We start from the raw sequence: 18,643 nt of genomic DNA, 5'->3' as shown, positions 1-18,643 counted from the left end.
TTTTCAGTCGTATTTAAAATTAATTCATGATTTTAATTTTAGTAAAATAATTAGAATAAATGAAATTTATTATAATTATAATATTCAAAATTAAAATCCAAGAAAACAATTTAAATTATTAATTTTAAAATTAATTAAAATTACGTAAACTGAAAATTTCAAATTAAAATTTTAAAACTCGACAATCGTGACATGACGAGCACTTGGGCTTGCTCCCAAGCCCCGTCGAGTGCACGACCCATCGATGTTTATGGCACAACGTCGCAGCAGCCACGCACAAGGCAGTATGGCAAGCCACGCTTGCGCGCAGCCTGCCTGCCCTGGCATTGTAGCAGCTACGATGCTCCTCGCATCGCTCGCTCGCTCGCTCGATCGCTCGAGGCCACGCGTTGTGGTGCGCAGAGCAGCGATCGCTGGGCGACCAGCTCTCGCTCGCGCGCCCACAGCGTGCCATTGCTTCGCCCATCGCCCATCGCGCACAGCGCTCGACACAAGGCAGGGCTGCTGCCTTGTGCTCGCGCGCCATCGGCTTGCTCGCTGCATTCTTACCGCGTGGGCGACGAGCTCCCTTGCTCGTCGTCGCACGCCCGCACTATACAACACCCCTTAAGGGTAACACGTAGCGTCCATTGCTTTGTACGTGCAAGTTTTATGAGCGATTGCATAAAAAATTAAAAAATTTTATTTTCAAAATTAATGACAAATTAATAAATCATATTAATTTCATAATTTTAGGGCGAAAAATCGAAAAATTATTAATTAATTGATTTCCGATTATCATGGATTCAAGTCTAGGTCATAAAAATATAAAATTTAACACAAATTTACAATTTTTATGGTGGTTTTTAATCATAGGTATCTAATTAAATTATTAACTAATTATGAAAATCAAATTAATTCTAAATTATTCCAATTTTCAACAAATTAATCATAATTACAAATTAGATTGCATAATTAACAAGGCTAGGCATTCAAACTTGTTAAACATATACAGTAGGTCAATCAAAAATTCAAGATTTATCAACAAGAATCGCAAATATTTAATTTAACATCTTAAATTTACGAAATTTTGTGTTCGAAAAACTAAAACCTCCGAAAAGTCATAGTTAGGCTTCGAATTTGAGAATTCTGGGTTCGGCCGAAAAACACTATTTTTGTCAAAATTTTAGAATGCCTTTTACATGCGGAATTGACACAAAAATCACTCGATTTGGATGAGTAACGAAGAAACTGCCGAAAACCTGCGTACATATAATTAAATAAACGCAATTTGCAATTAATTAACAATTACGAAAATTAATCACCCCTTTTAATTCTTGCAAATTTGTAATATTTAACCATGTTTATGCAATTTAGATTATGAAAATAATAAGAGGCTCGTGATACCACTGTTAGGTTATGATACATATGACAATACATAAATCATGCGGAAAAACCATAAAGCCAGGAAAGCATATTATTTACACATAATCATTTAGCATAGTATAGATGCATACACTTTGTAGCGTGCCTTCCCTAGCTGCGCCCGAACCGAACAAGAACAAGTCTTTAGGACTCCAAGTGTCGTCCCTCCGTAGATAGTCCACAGTACGTCCGGATCCGCCTCAAGATTGACCAACTAGAATCGCCCTTAAGGTGCTTAGGAATTTTCGGCTATTAGTGCAAGAGTGTGGCTGAATTTTCTTTCAAAAACTTACCCTTTGAATACTTCAATCGTGCATAAATTATGACCCTAGGCCCTTATTTATAGAGGTTTGGAAAGGGAATTGGAATCCTAGTAGTAATTATTTTCCGACTCTGACAATATTTCCGTTTCCGGCAATATTTCCGATTCCGACAATATTTCCGATTCCGGCAATATTTCCATTTCCGATAATATTTTCCGATACGTACCATGTTTCTGTTTCCGGCAACATCTACGACTTGGATAATATTTATATTTCCGATACGATCCATATTTCCGTTTCCGGCAATATCATCGTTTCCGGAGTATTCATTTCTTGCTTGTGACGATCACAACTCCCACTGAAACCAAGATCCGTCGATTCCGAATATTCATAGATAGAGCATTTAATGCCATTAAATACTTGATCCGTTTACGTACTATTTGTGTGACCCTACGGGTTCAGTCAAGAGTAAGCTGTGGATTAATATCATTAATTCCACTTGAACTGAAGCGGCCTCTAGCTAGGCATTCAGCTCACTTGATCTCACTGAATTATTAACTTGTTAATTAATACTGAACCGCATTTATTAGACTTAACATTGAATGCATACTTGGACCAAGGGCATTATTTTCTTCACACAATGCCATGCTTGAGACAATACTTCAAGAACTTCTTCTCTACAAACTCTAGACCATTATCGGTCCTCAAGGTTTTGATCTTTTTCTCGGCCTTCTTTTCAATCATGGTCTTCCAATCATGGAACACATCAAAGACATCATCTTTATGCTTTATAAAGAACACCCAAACCTTCCTAGAGAAGTAATCAATTATAGTGAGCAAATAGTTACAACCACCAATCGAAGGAACTCTAGAGGGACCCCACAAATCCGAATGGATGTATTCAAGTATCCCTTTGGTGTTGTGTACGGCGGGTTTGAAGCTAACCCTCTTGTGTTTACCAAACACACAATGCTCAAAAAAGCCAAGGCTTCCAAGCTTCAAGCTTCCAAAACAACCTCGCTTGCTAAGCTCCGACATACCATGCTCCCCCATATGGCCAAGTCTCAAATGCCATAACTTGGTTTCACTATCACTCATAGTACCCGTGGAAACATTTGCCGAGCCTACCATGGTGGATCCTTGCAATGAGTACAAGCTACCCACTTTGGCACCCTTCATAAACACAAGAGCACCTTTCACAACCTTCATTACTCCACCTTCCGCTGCACTTACAACCGTTAGTGTCAAGAGTGCCAAGAGAGATCAAATTCTTCTTTAGCTCCGGAACATGACGAACTTTGGTTAAGGTTCTCACAATACCATCAAACATTTTGATGGCTACCGTCCCAATTCCAATCACCTTGCACGTTGCGTTGTTTCCCATGGTGACATTACCTCCATTATACTCCTCATAAGAGCTAAAGAGATCCTTGTTGGGGGTCATATGAAACGAGCAACCCGAATCCAAAATCCATTCATCCTTACCCTTGATTCTTCCATGAGTGGCAACCAATGCACCACTATCACTATCGGTATCAACATAGCTAGCCTCGGCGGTAGCATGAGGTTCTTTGCCCTTTTCGGACTTACCATCACCTCCCGATTGTTTCTTTTGCCACTTCCAACATTCCGACTTAATGTGGCCTTTAATGTGACAATAATTGAAAGACTTGTTACGGTTAGGATTCGGTTTCTTTGACTTGGACCGACCCCTATTCTTTCCCCCATTACCACCACTACTAGTAGAAGTCTTCTCATGATTTCTACCCCTTACAAACAAGCCATCATCGGAGTTATTTGATGATATAGAAATTAATTGATTATCAATTAAGTCCCTTTGGGTCAAAGCATCTCTAACATCATCAATACTCAAATCATCTCTACCATACAAGATACTTTCACGAAAATGTTTATAGGATGGTGGTAATGAACATAACAAGTAAATTGCAAGATTCTCATCATCTAAAACAACATCAATATTTTGAAGATCCATAACAATCGAAAAGAACTCATCTAAATGAGACTTAAGAGAATTACCTTCCTCAAGCCGAAGATCATAGAGTCTACTCTTGAGTAGTAGACGATTGGTGACACTTTTAGCCATATAAAGAGCCTCCAACTTCGACCATAGATCATTGGCGGTTTCCTCCTTGGCAACTGATATGTGTGTTTTATATTTTTACCCCCTTCCCTTAGTACTTTTTGATCTCAAATGAGCTCTTCGGAGCGATTTTTAGTACTAATGTGCTCCTTGTAGTGTGTTTGTAGTTCCAGGTTTATCATTGTAGGAATTAGAATATTTTTGTGCATTTCCTACTCATTTGAATCAATACAAGAGATTATGTACTTTCGAGAGCACAAACATTAAGTTTGAAGAGTTTTGAAGCAAAGCGAATAACGAAGGAAGTACAAAAATGACTATAGTCCACTATTTTAAGCATAACTCAAGTTCTACAACTCCAAATGATGTAATTCCAATTGGGTTGGATTCTAGACTTCAATAGACTTCCAACAAGTGGTCACTCGACTAAATTTGACGAATAACGAAGGAGATATGACGTTTTGAAGATAGAGGATCGTGCAGTTTCAACACGCGCCCGATCGTGCGGGCTTCGCCCGATCCGGGTCGGGCGGTCATTCTGGGCGCTGTTCTGGGCATTTTGCAACCGCCCTATCGGGCGGAATTTCTCCCGATCGGGCCGACTATCGAGTGGATCGCCCGATCGGGCGACGCCAACCTCCAGCAGTTTTTCGCGCATTTACTCCCGTTTTTTAGGCTTTATTTTGGTAAACTATATAAACAAGCTTTAATTATTTTTAGGGGACATCTTATTTTCTAGTATTGAACCTTAGTATTATTTTCCTTAGCCTAGTTTTCTCTCTAGTTTATGCAAAAACACTTAGTTTAATTCTCAATAAAAATTCAAGCTTTCACTTCCCTTTGTTCTTCAAATAGGTATTATTTCTTATTTCAATTCATTGTCTTGCTTTAATAATGCTTTCAATTATGATTATTTCTTTATTTATTGTCAACATGCTTGAGTAGTTTAATTTCTGGGGTTGGGGATCCATGTATAATATGAAGGGATGATTGAATGATTATGATTGTTGGCATTGTAATTGATTCCTATTGATTGGTTTATTTCACTATACAATTAGATTTGTGCAGGTTTAATTGTGGTAGTTATGCAATATCAAATTAAGATTCGAGAGATGCAATTTGATGTTTAGGCTTGTGCCAATAGGTGGAATTAGAGTTAATACGTAGCGAGAGCCCGTTAATTCTAAGTCTATGATTAGTATCGACTTGAGAGAGCATGCTAGTCTAATTAATTACCTTGTTGATTATCGTGATTGTTCAATGTCCTGGATTATTTATTTGTTGGGGAAACTGTACCCTAGATTCCTTAATATATTGATTCATTCTTGTTTAATTATCGTTCGTAGTCTTAGCATACAAACCACCAACCAACTCTTGTTCACAATAGTCTAGATTAATTAATTGATAGTAGAAAGAACGCCTGTTTCCCTGTGGATTCGATCCTGACTTCCCTTGCTACCTAGCTAGTGGACCTTAGGTTATTTTTTATTAGGTGATACGACTTTAGCCTGTCAAAATTTGGCGCAGTTGCCGGGGAAACGATTTTATTTTCTGTTATTAATTGTTTTTCTAGATTATTGTTTGTTACTTCTCAAGGGACTCCCGTTCCTTGAGACCGGATCTCACGACTGTTTTCTAGTTTTTGCTTGTTTATGCCTAGGACTGTCCATACCAGCGATCTGACTTCGTTCGATCCTGAACCTGAACGGACCTTTCGTAGACGGCGTAGATTCGTTAAACAGTTGAGAGACTATTCTGACTCTGAATCCGACTATCTGATTAGCAATCTATTCCATACAGATTCAGAGATGGGTGACCAAGCACCACCACCGCCACCCCCACTTGTGCCAAGGCTTACAGACTATTCTAAACCAAGTCTGTCTATGCTTCCCAAAGCAATCATGCCTTCCATTGCGGTCGAGAATTTCAAGATCGAACCACAGCTGATAAACATGATCGAGAGACACCAATTCGGTGGGGAAAAGGGTAAAGAGCCTAATCTCCATATTCAGTCTTTCATTCAGTATTGTGCCACCATAAGGCAGAAGAATTTAACACCGGAGCAGACTATGGAGATACTCTTTCCATTTTCATTGAGTGGGAAGGCAAAGCTATGGATTAATAGTCTCAACCGCGCAGCTATGAAAATCACCGATTGGAATTCTCTGGCCCTTGCATTCTATGTTAAATATTTCCCACCTGAGAAGACAGCTCGTCTAAGGGAACAAATATTAGGTATCTCTCAACAAGCAGATGAGAGTTTGTTCGAGGTTTGGGAAAGATTCAAGGACTTGCAAAGAGAGTGCCCACACCATGGTTTGGAGGACTGGTTCCTGGGTCAGCAGTTCTATAATGGTCTGGGTAATGAGTCTAGGTGTCTTTTGGATTCAGCTGCCAGTGGGAGATTTATGCAACTGGAGGTGCCTAGAGCTTTAGAGGTGATTGAGGAGATAGCCATCCATAGTGCCCAATATGGGAACCCTAGAGGTTTTGCCGATCGTGGTGTTAAGCATGAGATGAACTCTATTGAACAGCTTACTGCTTAGCTAACTGCCCTACATCACAAGCTGGATAATATGCAAAACGCATCTTCCCAAGCCACCCAACAAGCTAGTGTCGCCGCAATGAGTGCTCAGTTGGCCAATGTCTGTAATAGTTGTGGGATGCAAGGTCATTATACACCGGAATGTAGGAGCTCTATTGAACAATGCAATGCATTCCAGGCCTACAAGCAGAACAATCCGTACTCCAACTCATACAATGAGGGGTATAAAAACAACCCCCTATTATCATATAGGAGTACTAATGTTCAGAACCCCCACCAGATTCAACACCCTCCACCACCACAACAACCTTACCAACCACTACCACAGCAGCCCTACCAACCGCGAAGTAACTACAACCCGCAGCCTAGTGGACCACCTGACTTTCCTCCACAGCCTCAACCCACACAGCCTGATCCCATGCTTGTTGAGATGCGGAATATGATGTTAGAATTGCAGAAGTCTCTGAGCGAAAAGGATGCCAAAATCGATGCCCTCACTGCTCATAACAAGATCATGGATAAACAGTTGGCACAAATGGCTACTACTCTCGTAGAGAGATCCAAGGGTCAACTTCCTTCACAGCCTGTGACCAGAGAGTCTGTAAATGCTGTCACTTTGCGGAGTGGATATGAGTATGATGGGCCACCTATGACTATAAAGGAAGGGGTTGAAGTATCTGTAAGTGGTGTTGTGCCAAGAGAAAGTGAGAAGGTGGTCAAAGAGAAGGAAGCTGACACAAGGGTTGAGAAGAAAGTTGAGATACAAGTTCCACCTATCAAACTTCCCTTCCCTCATCGTCAGCTAAAGAACAAGCTAGACAAGCAGTTTGGTAAGTTCTTAGAAGTGGTAAAGAATCTGCAGGTAACGGTCCTTTTCACTAAATTAATTACTCAAGTACCTGCATATGCTAAATACATGAAAGACATCTTGACTAGGAAGAGAGCATTTAGTGAGGTGGAGACTGTTGCATTTACTGAAGAGTGCAGTGCCTTACTAGAAAATAAGTCTCCATCGAAGTTGAAGGACCCCGGGAGTTTCTCTATCCCGTGTAATATTGGCAACCTTTTTATTGACAAAGCCTTATGTGATTTAGGTGCCAGTGTTAGTGTCATGCCCTTGTCTGTCTGTACTAAATTGAACATGGGTGATTTAAAAGTTACCAACATAACTCTGCAAGTGGCCGATCGATCGATAAAATACCCCCTAGGTGTTCTAGAAGATGTGCCTGTTAGAGTAGGTAAATTTTTTATCCCTGTTGATTTTGTTGTGTTGGACATGGAAGAGGACAGGCAGATCCCTATTATTTTAGGTCGACCTTTCCTACACACTGCGGGGGCAATTATAGATGTCAAGAATGGCAAGCTGACCTTAAATGTGGGGGATGACAAGGTTACTTTCAATTTAACCCATGTTGCTAAGAGCCCTATGGTAGAGGAGTCATGTTTTGGAGTCAATGTTTCTAATGATTATTTTAATACTAAATTGACTCATACTAACTCCAACAATCCTTCGGAAAAAGAGCATGTTTCAAATTGTTTTGCAGGTGGAGGTAATCGGAGTATGAACTCTTCTGCATGGGTTCGAAGGGAAGCACGATTTGATGATGCTGAGACCCGAAAGGCCGAAAGTTCGGTGAATCGTGGGCATCGCACTCATGATCGGGGTCGTGGTCTGTCACCCCCCGCGCCACATAGCTCATCCAAGGCAATTGATTTGACACCAGATGGCACCATCTTTGGTGCTCCCATTCGATGAGTTGTCGTGGCTCTCATCCCCTTCCTTTCGTTGTCTGTGCATAAACTGAGATTGTGTAATGGGGACATTACACCAATCTAATAGGGGATGAGTACTTAACTATCCATTTATTGCTTTCCGTAGTGTACTTTATGCTTTCGTTTTGTGTGTTTTAGTATAATTTTTGATCAAGTGTGTGATTCAGTGTAGTCCTTGGTATTGGAGAGGTGAGATGAGTGTATTTTACGGTTTTGGTGTTTAATGTTATGCAGGTCTAAGGCCCCAAGCTCGAAAAAGTTGAATCAAAGCCAAACGGAGCAGCTTGCATTTCGCCCGACCCGGATCGGGAGAAGAGCGCCCGATTGGGCGCGTGTCGATACAAAGAAAAATTTGGGAAATCGCCCGACCGAGCGAAAGTGGCCCGATCGACACAAAAGGCGAGTGAAATGCCCGATCGGGCGGAATTTCGCCCAATCGAGCAGTTGATGATGACGTCGTAGAAAGGTCAAGGAAGGATTCTGGGTTGAGAAAAGTCAATAAAACAAGGCATTGCATTTCGCCCGATCCGGATCGGGGGAGGTGCGCCCGATCGGGCGCGCACAGATTCAACGAAAAGGTTCGAAAATTGCCCGATCGGGCGATCTGCTGCCCGATCGGGCGGTCTGCTGCCCGATCGGGCGATTTGCGAATCAGCGACAAATAAGCCACGGGTTGCTCACTTTCCTCATGATACCCCTTGAGCCAATGATGACATTGTTTGATTTAGCTTGGGGGGGTGTTTCACTCACTTGTACATATTAGGTATGTTTTTCCTTTTATTTTTGCATTTACTTATTTTTGTGTGTTTATTTTGGTGTGTTTAATGTTTTCTAGAGTAGTTTATTGCTTTGGAAAAAAAATACAAAAATACGTTCCGATGAATACAATATCATGCTTCCCTGCGCCCCTTGAACGAAAATTGTTTTGATTCTTGGTATTTGATGATGGGCAATGTAGATGTGTTAGCCATGATTTGATATTCGATTGCTTTGATGCTTTAACATGAGTCAACTCCGACTAACTATTTGTGGACTTGGTGCTTGACTAGTTGATTTGGTTAGGATGTGTGATAGCTTCCTGGTGTGTCATTGATTTTGAGTATTGATTTGCAACTATTAGTAGTGTTTTATGACTCATATACATGCACATTGTGGAGGGCGAAGGCATTTTTCTATTTAGGTAGCCTTCAGATGAAATTAGATACATTTGTCCCCTCCTTTTCTACCCATGTTGTTGCTTGTGCCCTTTTATTCGGTGATTAACCATATTACAAGCCCATGAAAAACCCCATTGGTTACTAGTCCCAAGCCTAGCTTGGGGGAGCTAATAGTAGTGAGGTGAGGGAGTTGTAGTGTGCTACATTTTGAGCACAAAGTGGGTATTGAAAATGGAGTTCATCTTATCATGTTTGTTGTTGAAAATGAGTTGAAAATGAAAAGAGATGAAAGAACAAAACAAATGTGAAGGTTGCTAAAAAAGAAAGAAAAAAAAAGAGAGATTGAAAAAGAAAAGAAAGAGAAAAATCTATTACTCTCATAAAAAGTTTAAAGTGTTGTTTCAATCAAGTTCTGCAAATTCATATCCTTATGAGTGATTAGTTACAATTGTGAAAAAAGGCAAGAAAGTATGGTGTTGGCTATTTGTTGTTTTGTCATGTGTTGAGTGGGGGATTATGGTCATTATGTTGAGTGATCACGGTTATTTTTAGGATTTATGCTCCCCAAAGCCAAGGCTTTAAAGCTCACATTATACCCAAATTTACCGCACCCTTACCTAAGCCTAACATTACAAGCTTTAAAGACCTTCCGACCTTTGCGCATAGAGTCGTACTTATGTGAAAATAGTTGTTTATCAATGCAAGTTATGACATGACACATTTCAAGTCGACTACTAGGTTGAGTGTATGTTTTTCTAGACACACGAGTGTTGTGAGTTTGGGGGGGCATTGTTCACTTATATGTTGGGAGGAGAGCGAACGGGTACATCTTTTACCCGCCACATAAATGAGTGATGAGTGTGTGAGCACTAGTCTTCCATTGTGCACTTGTGGTTCGCTTTGTGTGACGATTGTTAGGAAGGATTTGTGGTTGGGTGGATTTGATTGGTTGACATTGATGCATGCTCGTTAGATTTTGCCTTGAATTATGTTTTTCATTTTGAAATATGGTGGGGGTGAAGTTGGTCTTGTATTCATCGATGATTTTCTTGCTTAGGGACAAGCAAGGATCTAGCTTGGGGGAGTTTGATATGTGTGTTTTATATAGAGTTTTTACCCCCGTCCCTTAGTACTTTTTGATCTCAAATGAGCTCTTCGGAGCGATTTTTAGTACTAATGTGCTCCTTGTAATGTGTTTGTAGTTCCAGGTTCATCATTGTAGGAATTAGCATATTTTTGTGCATTTCCTACTCATTTGAATCAATACAAGAGATTATGTACTTTCGAGAGCACAAACATTAAGTTTGAAGAGTTTTGAAGCAAAGCGAATAACGAAGGAAGTACAAAAATGACTATAGTCCACTATTTTAAGCATAACTCAAGTTCTACAACTCCAAATGATGTAATTCCAATTGGGTTGGATTCTAGACTTCAATAGACTTCCAACAAGTGGTCACTCGACTAATTTTGACGAATAACGAAGGAGATATGACGTTTTGAAGATAGAGGATCGTGCAGTTTCAACACGCGCCCGATCGTGCGGGCTTCGCCCGATCCGGGTCGGGCGGTCATTCTGGGCGCTGTTCTGGGCATTTTGCAACCGCCCGATCGGGCGGAATTTCTCCTGATCGGGCCGACTATCGAGTGGATCGCCCGATCGGGCGACGCCAACCTCCAGCAGTTTTTCGCGCATTTACTCCCGTTTTTTAGGCTTTATTTTGGTAAACTATATAAACAAGCTTTAATTATTTTTAGGGGACATCTTATTTTCTAGTATTGAACCTTAGTATTATTTTCCTTAGCCTAGTTTTCTCTCTAGTTTATGCAAAAACACTTAGTTTAATTCTCAATAAAAATTCAAGCTTTCACTTCCCTTTGTTCTTCAAATAGGTATTATTTCTTATTTCAATTCATTGTCTTGCTTTAATAATGCTTTCAATTATGATTATTTCTTTATTTATTGTCAACATGCTTGAGTAGTTTAATTTCTGGGGTTGGGGATCCATGTATAATATGAAGGGATGATTGAATGATTATGATTGTTGGCATTGTAATTGATTCCTATTGATTGGTTTATTTCACTATACAATTAGATTTGTGCAGGTTTAATTGTGGTAGTTATGCAATATCAAATTAAGATTCGAGAGATGCAATTTGATGTTTAGGCTTGTGCCAATAGGTGGAATTAGAGTTAATACGTAGCGAGAGCCCGTTAATTCTAAGTCTATGATTAGTATCGACTTGAGAGAGCATGCTAGTCTAATTAATTACCTTGTTGATTATCGTGATTGTTCAATGTCCTGGATTATTTATTTGTTGGGGAAACTATACCCTAGATTCCTTAATATATTGATTCATTCTTGTTTAATTATCGTTCGTAGTCTTAGCATACAAACCACCAACCAACTCTTGTTCACAATAGTCTAGATTAATTAATTGATAGTAGAAAGAACGCCTGTTTCCCTGTGGATTCGATCCTGACTTCCCTTGCTACCTAGTTAGTGGACCTTAGGTTATTTTGGATTAGGTGATACGACTTTAGCCTGTCAGCAACTTCCCTCAATACTTCATTCGAGAGGCAAAGTTGTATAGCCGACAAAGCCTTCAAATCAATCTCCTCCCACTTCTCTTCCGACATGGTAGTGGGTTTCTTATCCTTCCCTTCAAGAGCCTTGTGCACACCATTTTGTATCAAAATAGCTTTCATTTTCAATTTCCAAAGGCCAAAGTTAATTGACCTATCAAACTTCTCAATATCCAACTTCATTGTCGACATGATTATTCAATACTCCCCAAGAAATCAAACAAACAACCCAAACACAACCTTAGCTCTTGATACCAATTGTTAAGAATGAAGGACCTTTTAGGCTTGAATGTTGATTTGTATGACAATTTGATGTTTGAATAATGAGAAGAAATAATTAAAGAAATTAAAACACACACAAAGATTTAATGTGGTTCATCTTCAATGAGCTACATCCACCATGGGGGAGGGTTTGGAGCTTGTATTACTCTTCAATGGAGAAAGGATTACAAAGAGGAATTCTCAAAGGTGAAGAGGAGAGAATTCTTAGATCTAGGGTTTCAACCTCACTTGTGTTCTCTCTCTTAATTCTGAAAATCTCATTACATTTGGTATTTATAGTGTTAGACATCAAACCAATCTAAGGGACAAGAAAAGGCCACGTCGATTGAACCTTGCGGAGAAGAAAACAGTTTACCCGCAGAGTTCGGTCGAACCTTTAAAGGGATCGGCCGAACCAAGGTCAGGTTCGGCCGAACTTACCCAAAGTTCGGGCGAACCTCAAAAATCAAAGCTACTGACTTCAGGTTCGGCCGAACCACCTAAGAGTTCGGCCGAACTTCCAGTAGGTTCGGCCGAACCTCCAGCAGGTTCGGCCGAACTTCCCCTGCTGCATGACAGCTTCTCGTAAAACAGTCATAACTCCCTCATTTCTCATCCAAAATGAGCTTATGACCAGGCGTTGGAAAGCTATTGAGCCAAACTTTAACCTCCAACTTGAATCAACTCAATCTAATAAGTAGATAATGAGATATGTCCATTTGAAGTCAGACCTTCCACTATAACACCCTAACATCCTTCAAGGAAGATTCGAGGCACACATAACAAAGATAAAATATAATCATGTAAGATCTTGTTCGATTCGTCTCAATGTGTAATTCCAAAATATCAACTTTGTAATTTTTGCTTAAAGAGAATTAAAGATATTAATTATCAAAGTTGTGCACTGACATATGTGAAAGTAACAAACGTTGCGAGTATTAAAAATCGTAGCAAGTATTCATTTACCTATGTGACGCTCTCTATACTCTCCAAAAGTTCCTTTTTTATATTGATATCTATATTATTAAAGTGATGTTGAATGAGAGGCTCCCAAACCTCAATCCAACAACTCCCATTCACCGGATAAATTAGGAAATGTAATTAATAAAAAAAATTAAAAAAAAACAAAGAATTTTCACGGATAACATATCACATGTAATAAAAAGTTCAACCTAACATAATTGTTTGGGGAATTTTTTGTCCTGACACCACAATTTTGGAAAGAAAAATCATTATTAGCAAGGAAACAATAGGAAAGTATATAATTAAATGAAGAACAAAAATGTAAATGATTAACAACCTAGATAATATTTACCTCCTAAAAACTACAATCAAAATCACGAATTCAATCTTCAAAGTTTAGGAAACTATATATATAAAAGTATCATGATTGCAGATGCATTCTCAGGGTTGATTTCGAAGGCAGTGAACGATGGAGCATTACATGGGCCCGTGCTAGTAGAAATGGCCCCCTTATTTCCCATCTATTTTTTGCAGATGATAGTTTACTATTTACTAGGGCCAACCGAGAGGAATGCTCTAAAATAGTTGATTTACTCAACGATTACGAAGCAGCATCCAGGTAAAAAATTAATTATGATAAATCGGAGGTCTCCTTTAGCAAATGTGTGTGTCTGGCAAAACGGGAGGAGTTGGTGGATTTTTTGAAGATGAGGTTTGTTGATGAGCATGAGAAGTACCTAGGGATCCCAACTATTCTTGGCCGGTCTAAGAAGTCGATTTTCGCGGCTTTAAAAGATTGAGTTTGAAAAAAGCTTCAAGGATGGAAGGAGAAACTTTTATCAAGAGCCGGAAAGGAGATTTTGATCAAATCAGTAATCCAGGCGATACCGACCTACATTATGGGGGTGTATAAAATTCCCCTTGGGGTTATTGATGCAATTCGATCCATGACTTCGAATTTTTGGTGGGGCCACTCCGGTTCTCATCGGAAAGTTCTTTGGCAAAGCTGGGAGTCGATGTGCTCGCCCAAATGTCTAGGAGGGCTGGGTTTTCGGGACATGGCAATTTTCAACGAGGCTCTGTTGGGTCGCCAAGCCTGGAGATTAATCTCTTGCCCTGAGTCGTTGTTCGGTAGAGTTATGCGGGCCAAATACTATCCTAATGGGGATTTTCTGTCCTCTTATTTGGGCTATTCGGGGAGCTTCTCCTGGCGGGGCATATGGGGGTCCAAGGCCCTAGTGAAAGAGGGTCTCATTTGGAGGGTTGGCAATGGGTGTAGTATTGATATTTGGGAGGACTCTTGGGTGGCAGACGAGCATGGAAGTCGAATTCAATCTCCAAGAGTTGATGGGTTGCAGATGGTAAGTGATTTAATCGATCATGAGAAGTTGGAATGGAACTATGACTTAATCCAAGCCAATTTTAATGAGACAGACCTGAACTGCATAATGGCAATACCATTGAGCTTACGTGCCCCACCTGACTGCCGTACTTGGGCATACTCCTATGATGGTAAGTATTCGGTGAAAGCAGCATATATGATCGGAAAGTCTTGCAACTTCGACGGGTTTCATCAGTCATGGGTTGATATATGGAAACTTCCAACGACACCCAAGGTTAGATTGTTTATTTGGCGGGTGTGTACCGGGTCACTACCAGTTCGCTCTCTTTTGAAGAGGAGACACTTGATGGATAGTGACTTGTGTCCGTGGTGCAATGAGAAGGCAGAAACAGTCTCGCATGCCTTGTTCGAATGCCCTACAGTCTGCGATCTATGGGTTGCTTGCAAATGTGAGGATTTGGTGAGTGCTAATGGGTTCGAGGACGCCAAGGATCTGATTGAGGCATGGAAGACAAAGCCAACAGCCCTCAAGCAGAGAGGTACGTGCTGCGCTCTTGTGGTACATCTGGACAAGGAGGAATGACAAGGTGTTCAACAACAAGGACACCCCGCATATGGTCATAATCGATCGTGTCCGCAGGCTAGTTGAAGATCATGACAAATACAGCACCAAGGTGTATGGATGTAAGGGTCCCAACCAGAAGCGGAGTCCCAAAAATGGATTTTCTCCCCTGATGATGTGGTGAAGGTAAATTGCGATGCCAATATAGGCAACGATGGCTGGGTGGGCTTGGGAACAATGGCGCGCACGAAGGAAGGGAAGGTATTGTTTGCTGGATGCAGGAGGATTAGAGGAGGATGGCCGAGTGAGATTGCAGAGTGCAAAGCAATTATCTTCGCGGTGCAATTGGCTCGGAGATACGGAATAAAGAGCTTGATCCTGGAGTCAGACTGTCAAATTGTTATTAATAGACTTTCCAAAGGAGCTATCTTTTTCACTGACCTCGACTCTCTAATGGGGGATTTTTTTAGTATATGTAATGATTTTGATTTTATTCATTGGTCTCATGTTAGGAGAGATGGAAACTTTGTTGCCCACCATCTAGCTAGATTAGTGCCTCTTGGTTTAGAACAAGTTTGGGTGAATCACTGTCCTGGTGAGATTTCGCCGTATGTACTTATGGACACTTTATCCTTAAATTAATGCATGCACTAATCTTTTCCCTCAAAAAAAAATATATAAAAGTATAGGGAAAATCAAAGTAATATTTACTGAATACATCAATTCGATTAACAATCATAATACGTAATAGAAAATATTAACCCTTCATGAGCAATACCCCTTTCGATCTATTCATAATAAAAACATGTAAGATATGGCTACACTATGAGAGAAAAACATTATTGTTGTTTAGATAGTTTGTCTCCTGTTATAATCTCAATTTAATAAACAAAGAAGATATAGATACTCTTTCAATAAAATATAGACTAATTTATTTATAATACTTAATATACACAATCAATCAAAGGTATAAAAAATTACCTCTTAAACAATGAAATGTCACGTAAACAAATGATAATTGGTACCAAAAAAAAGTTTCCTTCATAAATCAACCAACATACTTGGATAATGTCCCGATTCATTACTTGGATAACATTAATTTATGCCTTTTTGCAAAAAATAATCATAAATAACTCCTACTCTTATTAAGTTATTGATTTTATCACCACTTATTATATTTCATTTGCAAAGAAATAACATGTAGCATGACATATCCAAGTGTATAAGTCATCAGCATTTGAATCAAGTGGTCTTGGGTTTGAATCTTATATATACTATACATATGTTTCTAATTTTGGGTTCGAATCTTGTATAAACTATACATGTGTAATGTTTTTCTAATATTGGGATTTTGGAATATATGTGAATGACATAAAATGACATGTGTTGAACTAAAGGAGGAGAGCGCATGACATTAAACGTCTTTTAATATATTAGTATAGATTGCATTGTAATCTAGTACGCACAGTAAAACAAAACTGAAATGAAATACTTTATCCGTTTCTTATTAGATGACACAACGTGGTTTTTGACACCATTCACACAAACTTCTTTGACTTTCTTCTGTGATTTATAGTTAAGCAAAAAACATATACATGTGGGTCTTATTAATTAGACTCGATTTAATAAATATTTTAAATATCAACTTTTCATTAAAAAAATTCCCATAACTGAAGACATTAATGTTTGAAATCGTACATTGAAAAATTGTGCCTAAAAAATTCTCACAATTCCGCACTTATTACCTTGGAGTACATACCAATGGCACGATACATCTCATTATGTGATGATCTTGAAAATCCTGAAACAATATATGAAATATTATTGAATTTAAACGGTGGTAAATTTGTGTCATTAACACGTACGGGTCATACTAGTTTAGATTTAGATTAGATTTGTATAATGACAAAAACATGAATTTTCATGTAATAAAATCATGTTTTGGAGTCTCTAAAAAAAACCCCCGAATCATATTCTGAACATGAAATAGAATGAATCCATGAAAAACAGGAAACCGAAGGAGAGTAGGTTTCCTGCGCAGCAAGAAAGTGAAGAAACAAGTCCTTATTTGATTAGTACCAAAACTTACTATAAATCCCTCAAACCTCCGCAAAACCTCCCTTAAACCTTCTTTTCGAATAATATTTTTTGTCTGGAATTGTAGAGTTTGATCATCATGGCAGCCTATGATCCACCACCCACTTTCACCTACAGAATCGCCAAAGAAGCCGGCACCGGTTTTTCCATCGGCGCACTAGCCAGCACACCGTACCACTTCTACAAGGGTATAGCTTCCATGCCAAGAGGCTCCCGTATCACCGGAGGCCTCCAGAACATCCGTATGCGTTCTCCAGCTACCGCGGGTTCTTGGGCTGTTTGGTGTTCTCTCTTCGGCGCTTCAGAGTGTGCTGCTGCTCACCTCCGTGCCAAGGAGGACCCTTGGAACACCATTATCGGGGGGGCTGCAGCTTCCGGGATTCTCACTCTTCGCAAAGGGCCCGGTCCTACTGTCAGGGCGGCACTTTTTACCGGGTGGCTCATCGGGCTTGTAGAAGGGGTTCAGATTGTGATGGCTAACCGGTTCAAATCTACGGCCCAGGGGGTTCCGGTACAAATCGTACAACAGGAGCCCGCCGGTGCGTTACCCGACGACCTACGCCTATTTTTGAGTTCAACTCAATTAAGCATCAACGAAAAACAAAATTAAGTCTTTAACAAAGCATATTAGTTATAATTAAGGCAAATTTGTCCAAAACTACCTTATAAATTTAATTATTTGTAAAAAACTACCTTATAAAAAAAATGTTGCAATTAACTACCTTATAAAAAATTTATGTTGTAAGAAACTACATTTTCCCGAATTACGAACGTTTCATCGAAATTCCGGGATTGACTTTACCATATATATGTCACGTGCCATTTAATTACGTCTTTCCCGTTAGATGTCGCGTAATATGCACCTAGTAAAATTAACGTCGTAATTTTGAATTAATGCTCATAATCTAGCCAAAGGTAGTATCTAACAACATAACATTTTTATAAGGTAGTTTATTACAACATTTTTTTTATAAGGTAGTTTTTCGCAAAAATCATATTTTATAAGGTAGTTTTTGACAAATTTGCCTATAATTAATCAAATTTTGATGTAGCTGAATTTATTTATTTATTTAAATTATTACTTAATTATACTTTCTCTGTTTTATTAGTTAACATTATTTACACAAGTTTTTTATTTTACTTTCTTTGTAATTTACCTGGAAATAAAAAACAAATAACATAGTCATACGATGTCTTATTTAAAAGTATTATTTGGGAGTTCGCCAAAAGTTGCATGTGACCATAGAGCATGTTTATCAAACACCAAAGGTTTGGACTTAACTCAATAAAATATAATATTTTATATTATCTCTCTCCCAAACACCAAACGTACCCAATACCAACAATATTTAACAACATTTATCAAACACCATCTCTAAAATGTCACTTTGCATTTTATGTCACATGTCAAGTATTTTGGTGTTCATTAACACCAATTCTTAAATGGTTTCACTCTCTCTCTCTCTCTTCCTTTCTCTCTCATCTCTCTTACTATTTTATTGTATTTTATTCAATTTTCTCTCTTGAACACCAAAAATTGGTGTTTTTTTTAGGAAGTATTTTCGGATATCAGATATTTGTGGACAAATGC

The 18,643-nt window shown here is 39.2% G+C and overlaps 1 protein-coding gene and 1 non-coding gene across 2 annotated transcripts; one reads left to right on the top strand and one right to left on the bottom strand.

Annotated features, from left to right (window-relative positions):
- Positions 1 to 5,981: 5,981 nt before the first annotated feature.
- Positions 5,982 to 6,088, bottom strand: LOC130468266 (small nucleolar RNA R71). Its single transcript, XR_008928678.1, has one exon. It is a non-coding gene; the product is annotated as a small nucleolar RNA R71 (small nucleolar RNA).
- A 10,821-nt stretch (positions 6,089 to 16,909) lies between these two features.
- Positions 16,910 to 18,183, top strand: LOC110775517 (mitochondrial import inner membrane translocase subunit TIM17-1-like). The gene has a single exon (XM_021980118.2). It carries the CDS (start codon positions 17,132 to 17,134, stop codon positions 17,660 to 17,662), a length of 531 nt encoding a protein of 176 aa, XP_021835810.2. The 5' UTR covers positions 16,910 to 17,131; the 3' UTR covers positions 17,663 to 18,183.
- The last annotated feature ends 460 nt before the right edge of the window (positions 18,184 to 18,643 follow it).

Source organism: Spinacia oleracea, chromosome 2 (genome assembly GCF_020520425.1).
Source record: "Spinacia oleracea cultivar Varoflay chromosome 2, BTI_SOV_V1, whole genome shotgun sequence".
In the NCBI taxonomy this organism is placed as follows: Eukaryota; Viridiplantae; Streptophyta; class Magnoliopsida; order Caryophyllales; family Amaranthaceae; genus Spinacia; species Spinacia oleracea.
Note: the sequence above shows the minus strand (reverse complement) of the source record. Positions and strands in the feature narration are given on the sequence as shown.